The 21,603-nt window shown below is 52.1% G+C and overlaps 1 protein-coding gene across 4 annotated transcripts in view; it reads right to left on the reverse strand.

Annotated features, from left to right (window-relative positions):
- The window catches only part of LOC148479129 (uncharacterized), a 51,177-nt gene extending 29,977 nt beyond the window's left edge, over positions 1-21,200 (reverse strand). For 2 of the 4 annotated variants that reach the window (XM_088454911.1, XM_088454913.1), the window contains exons 1-3: positions 21,138-21,200; positions 13,585-13,711; positions 2,422-2,499 (exon numbers count right to left, since the gene is read on the reverse strand). In XM_088454911.1, coding sequence (XP_088311037.1) covers positions 2,422-2,499; positions 13,585-13,711; positions 21,138-21,161 — 229 coding nt within the window. In that variant the 5' untranslated portion in view covers positions 21,162-21,200. Of the gene's footprint in view, positions 1-2,421; positions 2,500-13,584; positions 13,712-19,323; positions 21,009-21,137 lie in introns of those variants that run through there. The other 2 variants (XM_088454912.1, XM_088454914.1) reach the window with 2 other exon arrangements.
- Between the last annotated feature and the right edge of the window lie 403 nt (positions 21,201-21,603).

Genomic DNA, 21,603 nt, shown 5'->3' on the forward strand with positions numbered 1-21,603 from the left:
CCACCTAGCACAGGCTCCAACCCAGCACAGGCTCCCACCTAGCACAGGCTCCCACCTAGCACAGGGTAGAGGCTCCCACCTAGCACAGGCTCCCACCTAGCACAGGGTCCCACCAAGCACAGGCTCCCACCAAGCACAGGCTCCCACCTAGCACAGGCTCCCACCTAGCACAGGCTCCCACCTAGCACAGGCTACCACCCAGCACAGGCTCCCACCTAGCACAGTCTCCCACCTAGCACAGGCTCCAACCCAGCACAGACTCCCACCTAGCACAGGCTGCCACCTAGCACAGTCTCCCACCAAGCACAGGGTAGAGGCTCCAACCCAGCACAGTCTCCCACCTAGCACAGGCTCCCACCTAGCACAGGCTCCCACCTAGCACAGGGTAGAGGCTCCCACCTAGCACAGTCTCCCACCTAGCACAGGCTCCCACCTAGCACAGGCTCCCACCTAGCACAGGGTAGAGGCTCCCACCTAGCACAGGCTCCCAACTAGCACAGGCTCCCACCAAGCACAGGCTCCCACCTAGCACAGGCTCCCACCTAGCACAGGCTCCCACCGAGCACAGGCTCCCAAATAGCACAGGCTACCACCTAGCACAGGCTCCCACCTAGCACAGGCTCCCACCTAGCACAGGCTCCCACCCAGCACAGTCTCCCACCTAGCACAGTCTCCCACCTAGCACAGGCTCCAACCCAGCACAGGCTCCCACCTAGCACAGGCTCCCACCCAGCACAGTCTCCCACCCAGCACAGTCTCCCACCTAGCACAGTCTCCCACCTAGCACAGTCTCCCACCTAGCACAGTCTCCCACCTAGCACAGTCTCCCACCCAGCACAGTCTCCCACCCAGCACAGTCTCCCACCCAGCACAGGCTCCCACCCTGCACAGGCTCCCACCCAGCACAGGCTCCCACCCAGCACAGGCTCCCACCCAGCACAGGCTCCAACCCAGCACAGTCTCCCACCTAGCACAGGCTCCCACCTAGCACAGGCTCCCACCTAGCACAGGGTAGAGGCTCCCACCTAGCACAGGCTCCCACCTAGCACAGGCTCCCACCTAGCACAGGCTCCCACCCAGCACAGGCTCCCACCCAGCACAGGCTCCCACCCAGCACAGGCTCCCAAACAGAACAGGCTCCCACCCAGCACAGGCTCCCACCCAGCACAAGCTCCCACCTAGCACAGGCTCCCACCTAGCACAGGCTCCCACCTAGCACAGGCTCCCACCTAGCACAGGCTCCCACCTAGCACAGGCTCCCACCCAGCACAGGCTCCCACCTAGCACAGTCTGCCACCTAGCACAGGCTCCCACCCAGCACAGGCTCCCACCCAGCACAGGCTCCAACCCAGCACAGTCTCCCACCTAGCACAGGCTCCCACCTAGCACAGGCTCCCACCTAGCACAGGGTAGAGGCTCCCACCTAGCACAGGCTCCCAACTAGCACAGGCTCCCACCAAGCACAGGCTCCCACCCAGCACAGGCTCCCACCGAGCACAGGCTCCCACCGAGCACAGGCTCCCACCGAGCACAGGCTCCCAAATAGCACAGGCTACCACCTAGCACAGGCTCCCACCTAGCACAGGCTCCCACCTAGCACAGGCTCCCACCCAGCACAGGCTCCCACCCAGCACAGGCTCCCACCCAGCACAGTCTCCCACCCAGCACAGGCTCCCACCTAGCACAGGCTCCAACCCAGCACAGGCTCCCACCTAGCACAGGCTCCCACCTAGCACAGGGTAGAGGCTCCCACCTAGCACAGGCTCCCACCTAGCACAGGGTCCCACCAAGCACAGGCTCCCACCAAGCACAGGCTCCCACCTAGCACAGGCTCCCACCTAGCACAGGCTCCCACCTAGCACAGGCTACCACCCAGCACAGGCTCCCACCTAGCACAGTCTCCCACCTAGCACAGGCTCCAACCCAGCACAGACTCCCACCTAGCACAGGCTGCCACCTAGCACAGTCTCCCACCAAGCACAGGGTAGAGGCTCCAACCCAGCACAGTCTCCCACCTAGCACAGGCTCCCACCTAGCACAGGCTCCCACCTAGCACAGGGTAGAGGCTCCCACCTAGCACAGGCTCCCACCTAGCACAGGCTCCCACCCAGCACAGGCTCCCACCTAGCACAGGGTAGAGGCTCCCACCTAGCACAGGCTCCCACCTAGCACAGGGTAGAGGCTCCCACCTAGCAGAGGCTTGTACTGATTTCTATATGTGACATTCTGAGTGCTGGGGGGGTGACCACACTTATTTCAGCTGCAATGAGATTTGCGCAAGGGTAAACCTGCTATTTGAAAACTGCAATGGTCGTCCGAGCAATCCGGATGGGGTCACACCGTGTATAACCGTCGAGCTGCGGACCCGAACAGCTCTGCGTAAAAGCCGCAGTAAATGTGTCATTTGATCAGTGCACGGACCTGCGGATTCCTGGCAGACACACGGATCTTCCCCTCTCTCAATCTTCACCACAATCTCGGGGGTTGATTCGCTGAGTCCTGCGGGGTGAAAACAAGGTGGATTTTATATACTGTATAACGCTCTGTCCCTCCAGCATTACATCACTATGAAGGGCCCCATGAAGGTGGATTTTATATACTGTATAATGCTCTGTCCCTCCAGCATTATATCACTATGAAGGGCCCCATGAAGGGCTTACACCAAAAAGCACTGACAGTATTATTTCATTGTCCCCTCCATCATAATATTGAATTAAGCTCTTCAGAAAGCTTGGTAATAAAGCACACCAGATGTCTAAACACAAGGAGCAGACCCAAACTAATTTATTTATTTCCTTTTTTTGTTCGTTTTACGAGTAGGCAGCGCTGGGCGTCCTACAAAACACCTGCGCTGCCTCTCCATCAACTCCCGGCGCCGGCGAGCGAGTCCTCATCACACTACACAGAGGACTCCAGTCGCAGCCGGACGCCGGTGGGACGAGTAAGGCGGCTCTCTGCTTGCAGGGAGCCGCATTGGTGCAGCTCTCACCGCTGGTGCTGAAAATGGGTCCCGCACCCCACTAGTCCAAGGCACTCAGTCAGCAGGGGGCGAATACAGTAAGCGGCCACTGCCCTGGGGCTCTTCGTCAGCAGGGGGAGGTAGGCTCGCCATGTTAGCTTCTCCCCCAAGCCCATGGTGTGATCCTCAATGGAGGCTCCCCGCCATTGGGTTACTCCTCCTCCTCCTCCTCTCTCCTCCCTGTCACAGATGCTGAGCAGTCATTGCTGAGCTGGCTCTGGAGAGGCTGGTCCCTGTCTCCCTGTATACCTCCCCTCAGGTCAGGTTATACAGTCTGTATCAGAGAGGCTGGCTCCTGTCTCCCTGTATACCTCCCCTCAGGTCAGGTTATACAGTCTGTATCAGAGAGGCTGGCTCCTGTCTCCCTGTATACCTCCCCTCAGGTCAGGTTATATACAGTCTGTATCAGAGAGGCTCCTGTCTCCCTGTATACCTCCCCTCAGGTCAGGTTATACAGTATGTATCAGAGAGGCTGTCTCCTGTCTCCCTGTATACCTCCCCTCAGGTCAGGTTATACAGTCTGTATCAGAGAGGCTGTCTCCTGTCTCCCTGTATACCTCCCCTCAGGTCAGGTTATACAGTCTGTATCAGAGAGGCTGGCTCCTGTCTCCCTGTATACCTCCCCTCAGGTCAGGTTATATACAGTCTGTATCAGAGAGGCTCCTGTCTCCCTGTATACCTCCCCTCAGGTCAGGTTATACAGTCTGTATCAGAGAGGCTCCTGTCTCCCTGTATACCTCCCCTCAGGTCAGGTTATACAGTGTGTATCAGAGAGGCTCCTGTCTCCCTGTATACCTCCCCTCAGGTCAGGTTATACAGTCTGTATCAGAGAGGCTCCTGTCTCCCTGTATACCTCCCCTCAGGTCAGGTTATACAGTGTGTATCAGAGAGGCTCCTGTCTCCCTGTATACCTCCCCTCAGGTCAGGTTATACAGTCTGTATCAGAGAGGCTGGCTCCCGTCTCCCCGTATACCTCCCCTCAGGTCAGGTTATACAGTCTGTATCAGAGAGGTTGGCTCCTGTCTCCCTGTATACCTCCCCTCAGGTCAGGTTATACAGTATGTATCAGAGAGGCTGTCTCCTGTCTCCCTGTATACCTCCCCTCAGGTCAGGTTATACAGTCTGTATCAGAGAGGCTGGCTCCTGTCTCCCTGTATACCTCCCCTCAGGTCAGGTTATATACAGTCTGTATCAGAGAGGCTCCTGTCTCCCTGTATACCTCCCCTCAGGTCAGGTTATACAGTATGTATCAGAGAGGTTCCTGTCTCCCTGTATACCTCCCCTCAGGTCAGGTTATACAGTGTGTATCAGAGAGGCTCCTGTCTCCCTGTATACCTCCCCTCAGGTCAGGTTATACAGTGTGTATCAGAGAGGCTCCTGTCTCCCTGTATACCTCCCCTCAGGTCAGGTTATACAGTGTGTATCAGAGAGGCTCCTGTCTCCCTGTATACCTCCCCTCAGGTCAGGTTATACAGTGTGTATCAGAGAGGCTGGCTCCTGTCTCCCTGTATACCTCCCCTCAGGTCAGGTTATACAGTCTGTATCAGAGAGGCTGGCTCCCGTCTCCCCGTATACCTCCCCTCAGGTCAGGTTATACAGTCTGTATCAGAGAGGTTGGCTCCTGTCTCCCTGTATACCTCCCCTCAGGTCAGGTTATACAGTCTGTATCAGAGAGGCTGGCTCCTGTCTCCCTGTATATCTCCCCTCAGGTCAGGATATACAGTCTGTATCAGAGAGGCTGTCTCCTGTCTCCCTGTATACCTCCCCTCAGGTCAGGTTATACAGTGTGTATCAGAAAGGCTGTCTCCTGTCTCCCTGTATACCTCCCCTCAGGTCAGGTTATACAGTCTGTATCAGAGAGGCTGGCTCCTGTCTCCCTGTATACCTCCCCTCAGGTCAGATTATACAGTCTGTATCAGAGAGGCTCCTGTCTCCCTGTATACCTCCCCTCAGGTCAGGTTATACAGTCTGTATCAGAGAGGCTGGCTCCTGTCTCCCTGTATACCTCCCGTCAGGTCAGGTTATACAGTGTGTATCAGAGAGGCTCCTGTCTCCCTGTATACCTCCCCTCAGGTCAGGTTATACAGTCTGTATCAGAGAGGCTGGCTCCTGTCTCCCTGTATACATCCCCTCAGGTCAGGTTATATAGTCTGTATCAGAGAGGCTGGCTCCTGTCTCCCTGTATACCTCCCCTCAGGTCAGGTTATACAGTCTGTATCAGAGAGGCTGGCTCCTGTCTCCCTGTATACCTCCCCTCAGGTCAGGTTATACAGTCTGTATCAGAGAGGCTCCTGTCTCCCTGTATACCTCCCCTCAGGTCAGGTTATACAGTCTGTATCAGAGAGGATGGCTCCTGTCTCCCTGTATACCTCCCCTCAGGTCAGGTTATACAGTCTGTATCAGAGAGGCTGGCTCCCATCTCCCTGTATATCTCCCCTCAGGTCAGGTTATACAGTCTGTATCAGAGAGGCTGGCTCCTGGCTCCCTGTATACCTCCCCTCAGGTCAGGTTATACAGTCTGAATCAGAGAGGCTGGCTCCTGTCTCCCTGTATACCTCCCCTCAGGTCAGGTTATACAGTGTGTATCAGAGAGGCTGGCTCCTGTCTCCCTGTATACCTCCCCTCAGGTCAGGTTATACAGTCTGTATCAGAGAGGCTCCTGTCTCCCTGTATACCTCCCCTCAGGTCAGGTTATACAGTCTGTATCAGAGAGGCTCCTGTCTCCCTGTATACCTCCCCTCAGGTCAGGTTATACAGTCTGTATCAGAGAGGCTGGCTCCTGGCTCCCTGTATACCTCCCCTCAGGTCAGGTTATACAGTCTGAATCAGAGAGGCTGGCTCCTGTCTCCCTGTATACCTCCCCTCAGGTCAGGTTATACAGTGTGTATCAGAGAGGCTGGCTCCTGTCTCCCTGTATACCTCCCCTCAGGTCAGGTTATACAGTCTGTATCAGAGAGGCTCCTGTCTCCCTGTATACCTCCCCTCAGGTCAGGTTATACAGTCTGTATCAGAGAGGCTCCTGTCTCCCTGTATACCTCCCCTCAGGTCAGGTTATACAGTCTGTATCAGAGAGGTTGGCTCCTGTCTCCCTGTATACCTCCGCTCAGGTCAGGTTATACAGTCTGTATCAGAGAGGCTCCTGTCTCCCTGTATACCTCCCCTCAGGTCAGGTTATATAGTCTGTATCAGAGAGGCTGGCTCCTGTCTCCCTGTATACCTCCCCTCAGGTCAGGTTATACAGTCTGTATCAGAGAGGCTGGCTCCTGTCTCCCTGTATACCTCCCCTCAGGTCAGGTTATACAGCCTGTATCAGAGAGGCTCCTGTCTCCCTGAATACCTCCCCTCAGGTCAGGTTATACAGTCTGTATCAGAGAGGCTCCTGTCTCCCCGTATACCTCCCCTCAGGTCAGGTTATACAGTCTGTATCAGAGAGGCTGGCTCCTGTCTCCCTGTATACCTCCCCTCAGGTCAGGTTATACAGTCTGTATCAGAGAGGCTCCTGTCTCCCTGTATACTTCCCCTCAGGTCAGGTTATACAGTCTGTATCAGAGAGGCTCCTGTCTCCCTGTATACTTCCCCTCAGGTCAGGTTATACAGTCTGTATCAGAGAGGCTCCTGTCTCCCCGTATACCTCCCCTCAGGTCAGGTTATACAGTCTGTATCAGAGAGGCTGGCTCCTGTCTCCCCGTATACCTCCCCTCAGGTCAGGTTATACAGTCTGTATCAGAGAGGCTTCTGTCTCCCCGTATACCTCCCCTCAGGTCAGGTTATACAGTCTGTATCAGAGAGGCTGGCTCCTGTCTCCCTGTATACCTCCCCTCAGGTCAGGTTATACAGTCTGTATCAGAGAGGCTCCTGGCTCCCTGTATACCTCCCCTCAGGTCAGGTTATATTCAGTCTGTATCAGAGAGGCTGGCTCCCGTCTCCCTGTATACCTCCCCTCAGGTCAGGTTATACAGTCTGTATCAGAGAGGCTGGCTCCTCTCTCCCTGTATATCTCCCCTCAGGTCAGGTTATACAGTCTGTATCAGAGAGGCTGTCTCCTGTCTCCCTCTATACCTCCCCTCAGGTCAGGTTATACAGTCTGTATCAGAGAGGCTCCTGTCTCCCTGTATACCTCCCCTCAGGTCAGGTTATACAGTCTGTATCAGAGAGGCTGGCTCCTGTCTCCCTGTATACCTCCCCTCAGGTCAGGTTATACAGTCTGTATCAGAGAGGCTGGCTCCTGTCTCCCTGTATACCTCCCCTCAGGTCAGGTTATACAGTCTGTATCAGAGAGGCTGGCTCCTGTCTCCCTGTATACCTCCCCTCAGGTCAGGTTATACAGTCTGTATCAGAGAGGCTGGCTCCTGTCTCCCTGTATACCTCCCCTCAGGTCAGGTTATACAGTCTGTATCAGAGAGGCTCCTGTCTCCCTGTATACCTCCCCTCAGGTCAGGATATACAGTCTGTATCAGAGAGGCTGGCTCCCGTCTCCCCGTATACCTCCCCTCAGGTCAGGTTATACAGTCTGTATCAGAGAGGCTGGCTCCTGTCTCCCTGTATACCTCCCCTCAGGTCAGGTTATACAGTCTGTATCAGAGAGGCTGTCTCCTGTCTCCCTGTATACCTCCCCTCAGGTCAGGTTATACAGTGTGTATCAGAGAGGCTCCTGTCTCCCTGTATACCTCCCCTCAGGTCAGGTTATACAGTGTGTATCAGAAAGGCTGTCTCCTGTCTCCCTGTATACCTCCCCTCAGGTCAGGTTATACAGTATGTATCAGAGAGGTTGGCTCCTTTCTCCCTGTATACCTCCCCTCAGGTCAGGTTATACAGTCTGTATCAGAGAGGCTCCTGACTCCCTGTATACCTCCCCTCAGGTCAGGTTATACAGTCTGTATCAGAGAGGCTGGCTCCTGTCTCCCCATATACCTCCCCTCAGGTCAGGTTATACGGTCTGTATCAGAGAGGCTGGCTCCTGTCTCCCTGTATATCTCCCCTCAGGTCAGGTTATACAGTCTGTATCAGAGAGGCTCCTGTCTCCCTGTATACCTCCCCTCAGGTCAGGTTATACAGTCTGTATCAGAGAGGCTGGCTCCTGTCTCCCTGTATACCTCCCCTCAGGTCAGGTTATACAGTCTGTATCAGAGAGGCTCCTGTCTCCCTGTATACCTCCCCTCAGGTCAGGTTATACAGTGTGTATCAGAGAGGCTCCTGTCTCCCTGTATACCTCCCCTCAGGTCAGGTTATACAGTCTGTATCAGAGAGGCTCCTTTCTCCCTGTATATCTCCCCTCAGGTCAGGTTATACAGTCTGTATCAGAGAGGCTGGCTCCTGTCTCCCTGTATACCTCCCCTCAGGTCAGATTATACAGTCTGTATCAGAGAGGCTCCTGTCTCCCTGTATACCTCCCCTCAGGTCAGGTTATACAGTCTGTATCAGAGAGGCTGGCTCCTGTCTCCCTGTATACCTCCCCTCAGGTCAGGTTATATAGTCTGTATCAGAGAGGCTGGCTCCTGGCTCCCTGTATACCTCCCCTCAGGTCAGGTTATACAGTGTGTATCAGAAAGGCTGTCTCCTGTCTCCCTGTATACCTCCCCTCAGGTCAGGTTATACAGTCTGTATCAGAGAGGCTGGCTCCTGTCTCCCTGTATATCTCCCCTCAGGTCAGGTTATACAGTCTGTATCAGAGAGGCTGGCTCCTGTCTCCCTGTATACCTCCCCTCAGGTCAGGTTATACAGTCTGTATCAGAGAGGCTGGCTCCTGTCTCCCTGTATACCTCCCCTCAGGTCAGGTTATACGGTCTGTATCAGAGAGGCTGGCTCCTGTCTCCCTGTATATCTCCCCTCAGGTCAGGTTATACAGTCTGTATCAGAGAGGCTGGCTCCTGTCTCCCTGAAAACTTCCCTTCAGGTCAGGTTATACAGTCTGTCTCAGAGAGGCTGGCTCCTGTCTCCCCGTATACCTCCCCTCAGGTCAGGTTATACAGTCTGTATCAGAGAGGCTCCTGTCTCCCTGTATACCTCCCCTCAGGTCAGGTTATACAGTCTGTATCAGAGAGGCTGGCTCCTGTCTCCCCGTATACCTCCCCTCAGGTCAGGTTATACAGTCTGTATCAGAGAGGCTCCTGTCTCCCTGTATATCTCCCCTCAGGTCAGGTTATACAGTCTGTATCAGAGAGGCTGGCTCCCGTCTCCCTGTATACCTCCCCTCAGGTCAGGTTATACAGTCTGTATCAGAGAGGCTCCTGTCTCCCTGTATACCTCCCCTCGGGTCAGGTTATACAGTCTGTATCAGAGAGGCTGGCTCCTGTCTCCCTGTATACCTACCCTCAGGTCAGGTTATACAGTCTGTATCAGAGAGGCTCCTGTCTCCCTGTATACCTCCCCTCAGGTCAGGTTATACAGTCTGTATCAGAGATGCTGGCTCCTGTCTCCCTGTATACCTCCCCTCAGGTCAGGTTATACAGTCTGTCTCAGAGAGGCTGGCTCCATCTTTCAACTTCTTTTGTCGCCGTTTCCTGCCGGACATCGATTTGATGGCGTCTCGGCACAATCACAAGTTGCCAAGGTACTGCCCTCGCACCAGAGATCCAGGAGCTCTTCTGGTGGACCTTCCATCTCATGTACATATTCTCACCCATCTCGCTCCTTTGGCATGTTCTCTGCAAGTTGAAAGGCGGCACAGTTATTCTGGTAGCTCCTGATTGGTCGCGACAGGCTTAGTACACAGATCTTCAGAGCCTGTCCATCGACGCTGCACTGCGTCTTCCGCTAACGCGGGATCTCTTGCCTCAAGGCCCGTGCTTCCACCTAGACCTGGCTTGTCTTGCTTTCACGGGGTGGCTCTTGAAACATCCGTCTTGAGAGGTAGGGGGATTTCACGGTCGGTCATTCATACCATACTGAATGCACGAAAACCCTTCTCTGCTAGGATTTATCGTCGGGTTTGGCGTACGTACTTCTCCTGGTGTCATACCAGGAGCCTTAACACCAGGTCCTTTTGGCTTTCCCAAGTCCTCTCCTTTCTACAGGCGGGTCTGGACTTAGGTCTTCAACCTGAGCACAGGTTTTGGCCCTTTCGTTCTCTTCCAGGGGAAGATCGCCTTGATGCCTGATGTCTGAACTTTCTTGCAAGGAGCGCTCCACGTGCCTCCGGTGGCTCCATGGGACTTGTCTTGTCCTTGGTGCTTCTTTTGAGCCTTTGGACCCGGTGGAGATTCGTTGGCTCACATGGAAGACTGTCTTTCTTCTGGCTATTGCTTCGGCCACCAGCACAGGAGGTATGGGGTTATTATTGTGTATTCCTGCATACCGGAATCATTTGTAGAGATATTGTGGAGAGTTGTGTTTGGGGACCTACAGTCAGGTGCATAAATATTGGGACATTGACAGAATTTTCATATTTTGGCCTCTATTCACCACCACAATGGCTTTGAAATGAAACAAACAAGATGTGCTTTACCTGCAGACTTTCAGATTTAATTTGAGTGTATAGAAAACACAGTGTAGCGCTGGTAGACAACAAAATATATTTAATTAGCACAATAAGACATACGTGCACATGAATATTACATATAAAGAAGAATAAAACCTGATCAATATGAGATTGATTAACCAAGCTGCTATAATAAAAAGCAAAAATGGTAAAAATAGTATGGGGGGTGAATGCTTTGCAATAAATTCCCTCATGCAAATATGTCCAAATTCGGAGCAATAGAAGGTAAATGTCTCACCCCAATAAGAGATTCTGCAGTATCTTATCCACAAGGCACCAAGGAAAAGTTCCAATAATTTCTACTTGTCGTTGCTGGAGTAGGGAGAACAGGAAAACTGGAGGTATATGAATATGCCGTGGTATAATTCCCTCTTGGGTCCGTGCGGCTCGCCTGAAGCGGGGATGATGTCTCCCAAACTTTTTCCTGCCGTGACAGTGGAATTGCTGTGGAGGCCAACGGGGCCCAAATGATGACCGCTACGTCCACAGTCTCTCTTCTTACCCCCTCCTTCTGATGAAACCGGGAGATAAGTCCCGGAGAAACGCGTTAAGGCACAGGGGATTTCCTGAACCTCGCTGCACTACGCAAGACGCTCTGCTTATTTAACATCTTTCTTTCACTCCACATCGGCACCTTGGGATAACATCTCAGCTGTGACACGCAGCAGCCGCAGTACACACGGAGGACATCCAGCGGCCAGTTCCCGTCTCTCTGTCCAGCTCTGTCGGCCAATTATACACAGGAGCCTACCAGGAAGCAATCTGGCTATCGGTCCACGTTGAAGAGAGACTGTGGACGTAGCGGTCATCATTTGGGCCCCATTGGCCTCCACAGCAATTCCACTGTCACGGCAGGAGAAAGTTTGGGAGTCTATAACGGAGACATCATCCCCGCTTCAGGCGAGCTGCACGGACCCAAGAGGGAATTATACCACGGCATATTCATATACCTCCGGTTTTCCTATTCTCCCTACTCCAGCAACGACAGGTAGAAATTATTGGAACTTTTCCTTGGTGCCTTGTGGATAAGATACTGCAGAATCTCTTATTGGGGTGAGACATTTACCTTCTATTGCTCCGAATTTGGACATATTTGCATGAGGGAATTTATTGCAAAACATTCACCCCCCATACTATTTTTACCATTTTTGCTTTTTATTATAGCAGCTTGGTTAATCAATCTCATATTGATCAGGTTTTATTCTTCTTTATATGTAATATTCATGTACATGTATGTCTTATTGTGCTAATTAAATATATTTTGTTGTCTACCAGCGCTACACTGTGTTTTCTATATTGTCTATATTGAGTGGGTTGCAGATCCCACTTTGTGTGGCAGCTTAGTAGTACAACATAGTGCTCACACAGACCTCAGTGCGCACCTTTTTCCCTTTAACCCTTAATTTGAGGGTAATTACATCCAAATCAGGTGAACGGTGTAGGAATTACAACGGTTTCTATATGTGCCTCCCACTTTTTAAGGGGCCAAAAGTAATGGGACTATCAACTCAAAAGCTATTTCATGGACAGGTGTGGGCTATTCCCTCGTTATTTCATTATCAATTAAGCAGGTAAAAGGTCTGGAGTTGATTCTAGGTGTGACATTTGCATTTGGAATCAGTTGCTGTCGACTCTCAATATGGGATCCAAAGAGCTGTCACTATCAGTGAAGCAAGCCATCATTAGGCTGAAAAATGAAAACAAACCCATCAGAGAGATAGTAAAAACATTAGGTGTGGTCAAATCAACTGTTTGGAACATTCTTAAAAAGAAAGAACGCACCAGAGAGCTCAGCAACACCAAAAGACCAGGAAGACTACGGAAAACAACTGTGGTGGATGACAGAAGAATTATTTCCCTGGTGAAGAAAAACCCCTTCACAACAGTTGGCCAAATCTATAACACTCTCCAGGCGGTAGATGTATAGGTGTCAAAGTCAACAATCAAGAGAAGACTTCACAAGAGTGAATATAGAGGGTTCACCACAAGATGTAAACCATTGGTGAGCCACAAAAACAGGAAGACCAGATTAGAGTTTGCCAAACAACATCTAAAAAAGCCATTACAGTTCTGGAACAACATCCTATTGACAGATGAGACAAAGATCAACTTGTACCAGAGTGATGGGAAGAGAAGAGTATGGAGAAGGAAAGGAACTGCTCATGATCCAAAACATACCACCTCATCAGTGAAGCATGGTGGTGGTAGTGTCATGGCGTGGGCATGTATGGCTGCCAATGGAACTGGTTCCCTTGTATTTATTGATGATGTGACCGCTGACAAAAGCAGAAGAATGAATTCTGAAGTGTTTCGGGCAATATTATATGCTCATATTCAGTCAAATGCTTCAGAACTCATTGGACGGCGCTTCACAGTGCAGATGGACAATGACCCGAAGCATACTGCAAAAGCAACCAAAGAGTTTTTTAAGGCTAAAAAGTGGAATGTTATGCAATGGCCAAGTCAATCCCCTGACCTGAATACGATTTGAGCATGCATTTCACTTGATGAAGACAAAACTGAAGGGAAAATGCCCCAAGAACAAGCAGGAACTGAAGACATTTGCAGTAGAGGCCTGGCAGAACATCACCAGGGATGAAACCCAGCGTCTGGTGATATCTATGCGTTCCAGACTTCAGGCTGTAATTGCCTGCAAAGGATTTGCAACAAAGTATTAAAAAGTGAAAGTTAGATTTAGGATTGTTTAGTTGTCCCATTACTTTTGGCCCCTTAAAAAGTGGGAGGCACATATAGAAACCGTTGTAATTCCTACACCGTTCACCTGATTTGGATGTAATTACCCTCAAATTAAATCTGAAAGTCTGCAGGTAAATCACATCTCGTTTGTTTCATTTCAAAGCCATTGTGGTGGTGAATAGAGGCCAAAATATGAAAATTCTGTCAATGTCCCAATATTTATGCACCTGACTGTATATGTATTCCTGTGTGTGGTCTCATGTGGGTGGCATGATAAGAGGTTAAGTGATGGAATGTGTCACTATGACCCACGTTTATCCGTCAATCACTCATATATGTATCACAGAGCGAGGGTAATACACTGATTTTGCAGGGGTGGCAGGGTACTCACCGAGCGAGGTCAGGTTCTGGTAATTGTCCGTCATCACCTCGCGGTACAGATCTTTCTGCTGCGCATGTAGTCCATTCCACTCCTCCTCGGAGAAAGACACCGCAATGTCAGCAAAGGTGACTCGGTCCTGGAAGAGACACAGCGACAGTGAGACACAACTCTGAGCCACCATACATTGTGAGGGCTCCCCCCACATAACCCCACAGCGAGAGTGAGACACAACTCTGAGCCACCATACAATGAGAGGGCTCCCCCCACATAATCCCACAGCAAGAGTAAGACACAACTCTAAGCCACCATACATTGTGAGGGCTCCCCCCACATAACCCCACAGCAAGAGTGAGACACAACTCTGAGCCACCATACAATGTGAGGGATCCCCCCACAAACCCCACAGCGAGAGTGAGACACAACTCTGAGCCACCATATAATGTGAGTGCTCCCCCCACATAACCCCACAGCGAGGGTGAGACACAACTCTGAGCCACCATACAATGTGAGGGCTCCCCCCACATAACCCCACAGTGAGAGTGAGACACAACTCTGAGCCACCATACAATGTGAGGGCTCCCCCCACATAACCCCACAGTGAGAGTGAGACACAACTCTGAGCCACCATACAATGTGAGGGCTCCCCCCACATGACCCCACAGCGAGAGTGAGACACAACTCTGAGCCACCATACATTGTGAGGGCTCCCCCCACATAACCCCACAGCAGGAGACACAACTCTGAGCCACCAAACAATGTGAGGGATCCCCCCACAAACCCCACAGCAAGAGTGAGACACAACTCTGAGCCACCATACAATGTGAGGGATCCCCCCACAAACCCCACAGCGAGAGTGAGACACAACTCTGAGCCACCATACAATGTGATGGCTCCCCCCCACATAACCCCACAGTGAGAGTGAGACACAACTCTGAGCCACCATACAATGTGAGGGCTCCCCCCACATAACCCCACAGCGAGGGTGAGACACAACTATGAGCCACCATACAATGTGAGGGCTCCCCCCACATAACCCCACAGCGAGGGTGAGACAACTCTGAGCCACCATACAATGTGAGGGCTTCCCTCACATAACCCCACAGCAAGAGTGAGACACAACTCTGAGCCAACACACAATGTGAGGGCTCCCCCCACAAACCCCACAGCGAGAGTGAGACACAACTATGAGCCACCATACAATGTGAGGGATCCCCCCACATAACCCCACAGCAAGAGTGAGACACAACTCTGAGCCACCATACAATGTGAGGGCTTCCCCCACATAACCCCACAGCAAGAGTGAGACACAACTCTGAGCCAACACACAATGTGAGGGCTCCCCCCACAAACCCCACAGCGAGAGTGAGACACAACTATGAGCCAACATACAATGTGAGGGATCCCCCCACATAACCCCACAGCAAGAGTGAGACACAACTCTGAGCCACCATACAATGTGAGGGCTCCCCCCACAAACCCCACAGCGAGAGTGAGACACAACTATGAGCCACCATACAATGTGATGGCTTCCCCCCACATTACCCCACAGTGAGAGTGAGACACAACTCTGAGCCAACATACAATGAGAGGGCTCCCCCCACATAACCCCACAGCGAGAGTGAGACACAACTCTGAGCCACCATACAATGTGAGGGATCCCCCCACAAACCCCACAGCGAGAGTGAGACACAACTCTGAGCCACCATACATTGTGAGAGCTCCCCCCACATAACCCCACAGCGAGGGTGAGACACAACTCTGAGCCACCATACAATGAGAGGGCTCCCCCCACATAACCCCACAGCAAGAGACACAACTCTGACCCACCATACAATGAGAGGGCCCCCCCCACATAACCCAACAGCAAGAGTGAGACACAACTCTGAGCCACCATACATTGTGAGGGCTCCCCCCACATAACCCCACAGCGAGAGTGAGACACAACTCTGAACCACCATACATTGAGAGGGCTTCCCCCCACATAACCCCACAGCGAGAGTGAGACACAACTCTGAGCCATCATACAATGTGAGGGCTCCCCCCACAAAACCCCACAGCGAGAGTGAGACACAACTCTGAGCCACCATACAATGTGAGGGCTTCCCCCACATGACCCCACAGCGAGAGTGAGATACAACTCTGAGCCACCATACAAAATGAGGGCCCCCATGTTGGTGGTAGGGGGGAGACTGAGAAGCATTGCAGTAGTGTACAGAATAGAGGGAGGTAAAGAACATAAAAGCTGTATATCCATGCTGTAATGCACTCGTCTGGGTAACAAAGTTTATTGAGCTGTTAAAGATACTTGAGGACATTTAGGAAATGTGTAGCAGGTGAAATGTGCTGTAACCAGTCAGACGTTCGGTTTTATTTTATATAGTTCATTATTTGGCGAATGGTATCACCATGTGGAACCTGGAAACGCTTACTGCAGGGAGGTGTGTGTAGCTACTGCAGCACCTCTTTGATGGGGACTATGGCTGGATCTCCCCCGTCCACTAATGGGTATCATCAGCACCTCATTACATTACCGCATTTACATAAATATACACAGAGCGCATCTCGCAATCAGCATAAATACATATATACTGTACAGAACAATCATCTAACCCAGTGAATTATAGCCTATAACAAAATGCATGTTGTTGTTACTCATTCAATAAAAATGAGATCAATATGGTGATGCCACGTGTGAAAGGATAACACATCTGCCGTGATCCCTACTGGGGAACTGGCATGCAACAGCCAAAACACTGCCATACCAAAGTCTAATACTGCCGGGACTGCCATACCGAGGATAACACATCTGCTGTGATCCCTACTGGGGAACTGGCAGCATGCAACAGCCAAAAGACTGCAATACCAAAGTCATACTGCCGGGACCATCATACTAAGGATAACACATCTGCCGTGATCCCTACTGCTGAACTGGCAGCATGCAACAGCCAAAACACTGCCATACCAAAGTCTTATACTGCCGGACTGCCATACCAAGGATAACACATCTGCTGTGATCCCTACTGGGGAACTGGCAGCATGCAACAGCCAAAACACTACCATACCAAAGTCTTTTACTGCCGGGACCACCATACCAAGGATAACACATCTGCTGTGATCCCTACTGGGGAACTGGCAGCATGCAACAGCCAAAACACTGCCATACCAAAGTCTTATACATGCCGGACTGCCATACCAAGGATAACACATCTGCAGTGATCCCTACTGGGGAACTGGCATGCAACAGCCAAAACACTGCCATACCAAAGTCTAATACTGCCGGGACTGCCATACCGAGGATAACACATCTGCCGTGATCCCTACCAGGGAACTGGTGTGCGACAGCCAAAACACTGCCATACCAAAGTCTTATACTGCCGAGACTGCCATACTAAGGATAACACAATTGCAGTGATCCCTACTGGGGAACTGGCATGCAAAAGCCAAAACACTGCCATACCAAAGTCTTATACTGCCGGACTGCCATACCAAGGATAACACATCTGCAGTGATCCCTACTGGGGAACTGGCATGCAACAGCCAAAACACTGCCATACCAAAGTCTAATACTGCCGGGACAGCCATACCGAGGATAACACATCTGCCGTGATCCCTACCGGGGAACTGGTGTGCGACAGCCAAAACACTGCCATACCAAAGTCTTTTACTGCCGGGACTGCCATACCGAGGATAACACAATTGCAGTGAAGAAAGGGGGCGCCAGATACTTGGACACTTGATACTTGGATACTTGAAATAAATACTCTAAAATGTCACAGAAGTGGAGCAGTACTGAGAGGAGGAATGAGCCAGAATTCAGCAAATGCTGTGTAAAAACTGAGGGCCTGATTCAGAGCCGGACGCTATTTGCGCTCGCTCTTTCAGAAAAAGGGGCCGGCTATTTAAATTGAGCGCTCGCTCTTTGCGGTCTGTTGACGCCTCTATGTCTGAGCGAGCGAACGAAATATGCGCTCGCTATTTTGTAAAGACGCCCCCTGGCCGCTCGCATCCTACGTCATCTCCGCTATTTATTTGATTAATCGAGTACATCGAAAGGCGTCTGAACTGCTCGCAGTGCTTGTGGTTGGATTTTCCTACCGCAATCATGCGAACAGTTCAGGCTAAAAGACAACCAAGTGACGTGCTCGATGACGCTGCTTTGTTAATTATGCACACCCTTAAAACGCCCATTTTGACCGTTTGGCACGCCTGCGTTCGGATCTCCACTCCCCGTTTTCAAGCACCTTCCCCTCTTACCACCCACAAATGCCTCATCCTGTCACTCAAATTAGCAGGCATTCGCTATTTTGCGAGCACACAATTTCCGACTGCAATGAATGGTTCGCGCATGCGTATTACAATCCATACGCATGCGCAGTTGTGCAAACATCGCTCGGAGCAAACGAGCGGCCGCTTACGAGCGGTTCTGAATCAGGCCCTGAATCTCCTAAATAACCGGTGGCTGTTACTGCTGTATAGTGGGGTCCAACATAAAATATTAACATATGGCTGGTTCTTGATTTATTTTGCTTTTTATGCCACTTTTATTTATCGACTGCAATATCTCACAAGTAAAATTGGTTATATGTTATTCTTTGGCAGTTTTAGAACTTGGGTCCTCATTCAGACCGGGTCGTTGTTTTTCCCCTGCGCACACGCAGCGGCCGCACTGCGCGTGCGCAAGCCCCGGAGCGAGAGAGAAACTCTCTCGCTCCGGAGCACACTATAAAAGGGCCGGCTGTTGATGTTGATCGAGAGCTCGGCTCGTTTTGTAGGCGGGGAGGGGGGGTGGCTACACAAACGGAGGCGTTCCTTAAGGAACGCCTGCCGTTTTGTGGGCGGCAGCACTGACATCAGCAATGATGTCAGTGGGGAGCTTCCTGCTCAATCAGAGCGGTTGCCGAGACCCAGCCTTAGGGTCTCGTCGCAAGCCCCGACGGTTGCGATGGTCTTGACCATCGCGACCATCAACCTGGTCGGTCGCTAAAGCTGTGGGTGGTAACTCACAGCTTAGCTAGCGACCAGGAGGCCGCACTTAAAAAAAGAACCGGCCGCCCTCATTCAGAACGAGCGCCTCTAAATGAGGGCCTTGGTGAGGACTAGATGATTGTTAATTATGTCCCAAAAAGTAAAGAGAGAGATGTGACAACGGGTGAGCTTTCCTGTACACGCAATGTGCTGGTAGTACGTGTATATAGCAGCACCTGATGGGGTCCTCTCCGTCCATTCAACATGTCAGGTTATAAGATAAATTAAATATGCGCTTGTAATGATCAGACGCCATCATGTATAATGCAGATATTGTACAATGTGAGTGGGGGGGGCACGGATGTCAGTAGCAGATGTTATGTGGTAATCAGCACTAGATGTCGGGGGAATTACTGGCAGTGTACACTGTACAGTACAGATACAGCATCATCATACCCCGAGCAGCTCGCGCATTAATGCTGCGCTGATACACGTTACTGCGCTGTCTGCGTGCTCAGTGTGAGGTATTTACATACACTTCAGCGTCATCTTACAGAAACCGAGCGCATGTGGAAACTCAATGATAAACACTGTCTAATGGCGTCTCACTGCGGTTACAACACGCTCGCACTGAGACCTACTGTAAAGGGACAAGCTACCTTCAATACACTGCACGGCGGTGCCACGCCGGTAATAACGCTAGTATGCACACATCGAGTCGGTAGTGAGACGCAGCCTAAGGCTGGCAATACCGCATGTCGCACGCGCTGTATTACGGATCACCTGCATCATAGTCTGGGCACCGGTCAGCGGGTGACACCTCGCAGTGAGCCCATCTTCCTCATATGTCACTGGATTTGCTGCAGTCTCGTCGCTGTAGAGGTCTTTACATAGCGTACACAGAGGCGACGTCTGTCTATGTGTATATAGGGGAGTCTCTGTCTATCAGATGGGGTCTCTGCACATAATGTGTAGTAGAAGTGGGGGTCTCTCTGTGATAAGACAGTGTAATAGATATGAGGGTCTCTGTAGTGGGGGTCTCTGCAGTAACTGTCAGTCTGATGGATGTAGTGGAGGGGGCGGTCTCAATAATAGATATGGGAGTCAGTGTGACAGAGGTGGGGGTCTTTGTATAGTGGGGGTCAGTGTAGCATGTGGTGAGGGGGTCTCTGTACAGCGGCGTCAGTGTGACAGATTTGGGGGTCTCTGTAGGGGTCAGTGTGACAGATGTGGGGGGTCTCTGTAGGGATCAGTGTGACAGATGTGGGGGTCTCTGTACAGTGGGGGTCTCTGTAGTGGTCAGTGTGACAGATGTGGGGGTCTCTGTACAGTGGGGGTCTCTGTAGTGGTCAGTGTGCCAGACGTGGGGTCTCTGTAGGGGTCAGTGTGACAACTGTGGGGGTCTCTGTAGGGGTCAGTGTGACAGATGTGGGGGGTCTCTGTAGGGATCAGTGTGACAGATGTGGGGGTCTCTCTACAGTGGGGGTCTCTGTAGTGGTCAGTGTGACAGATGTGGGGGTCTCTGTACAGTGGGGGTCTTTGTAGTGGTCAGTGTGCCAGACGTGGGGGTCTCTGTAGGGGTCAGTGTGACAGATGTGGGGGGGTCTCTGTACTGTGGGGGTCAATGTGACAGATGAGGGGGGTCTATGTACTGTAGGGGTCTGTGTGACAGATGTGGGGGTCTCTATACTGTGGGGGTCAGTGAGACAGATGTGGGGGTCTCTGTAGGGGTCAGTGTGACAGATGTGGGGGTCTCTATACTGTGGGGGGTCTCTGTAGGGGTCAGTGTGACAGAAGTGGGGGGTCTCTGTACTGTAGGGGTCAGTGTGACAGAAGTGGGGGGTCTCTGTACTGTAGGGGTCAGTGACAGATGTGGGGGTCTCTATACTGTGGGGGTCAGTGTGACAGAAGTGGGGGGTCTCTGTACTGTAGGGGTCAGTGTGACAGAAGTGGGGGGTCTCTATACTGTGGGGGTCAGTGAGACAGATGTGGGGGTCTCTATACTGTGGGGGTCAGTGAGACAGATGTGGGGGTCTCTGTAGGGGTCAGTGTGACAGATGTGGGGGTCTCTATACTGTGGGGGGTCTCTGTAGGGGTCAGTGTGACAGAAGTGGGGGGTCTCTGTACTGTAGGGGTCAGTGTGACAGAAGTGGGGGGTCTCTGTACTGTAGGGGTCAGTGACAGATGTGGGGGTCTCTATACTGTGGGGGTCAGTGTGACAGAAGTGGGGGGTCTCTGTACTGTAGGGGTCAGTGACAGATGTGGGGGTCTCTATACTGTGGGGGCCAGTGTGACAGATGTGGGGGGTCTCTGTACTGTGGGGGCCAGTGTGACAGATGTGGGGGGGTCTCCGTGTAGTCAGTGTAATGGATGTAAGGGGGTGTCTCAGGGTGCCGGGCTCCGCCCTCCCCCGGGTGTTTCTCTCTCTCTCTAGCTCTCTCTCTGAGCTCCCAGTGATGCATTGCGGCCGGAAGCGCCCGGGACCCGACCATTCCATTCCCCTGACAGGGGGGACGACGAACATATATATATGTAGCGATCCCTCTGTGCCACCCGATATCATGTAACATACATCATGCCACATACATGTCACATACCCCGGACATCACCTCGCGCCTCATCCCGGCCGCTGTGTGTACAGATCCCCCATCCGCTGCCGCCAGGGGGCGCCCGGGGGGAGGAGGGGGTGACGTCACTAGCTCCTCCCTCTGACAGTGACTCTTGGTGTCAGCCCGGGGGACCCTGCTCTGCTGTCATTACACAGGGGCCCCTGCTCTGCTGTCATTACATAGGGGCCCTGCTCTGCCTGCTGTCATTACATAGGGGCCCTGCTCTGCCTGCTGTCATTACATAGGGGCCCTGCTCTGCCTGCTGTCATTACATAGGGGCCCCTGCTCTGCTGTCATTACATAGGGCCCCTGCTCTGCCTGCTGTCATTACATAGGGGCCCTGCTCTGCCTGCTGTCATTACATAGGGGCCCTGCTCTGCCTGCTGTCATTACATAGGGGCCCTGCTCTGCCTGCTGTCATTACATAGGGGCCCTGCTCTGCCTGCTGTCATTA

Source organism: Taudactylus pleione, unplaced genomic scaffold, assembly GCF_031769625.1.
Source record: "Taudactylus pleione unplaced genomic scaffold, aTauple2 ptg000635l, whole genome shotgun sequence".
Classification (NCBI taxonomy): domain Eukaryota; kingdom Metazoa; phylum Chordata; class Amphibia; order Anura; family Myobatrachidae; genus Taudactylus; species Taudactylus pleione.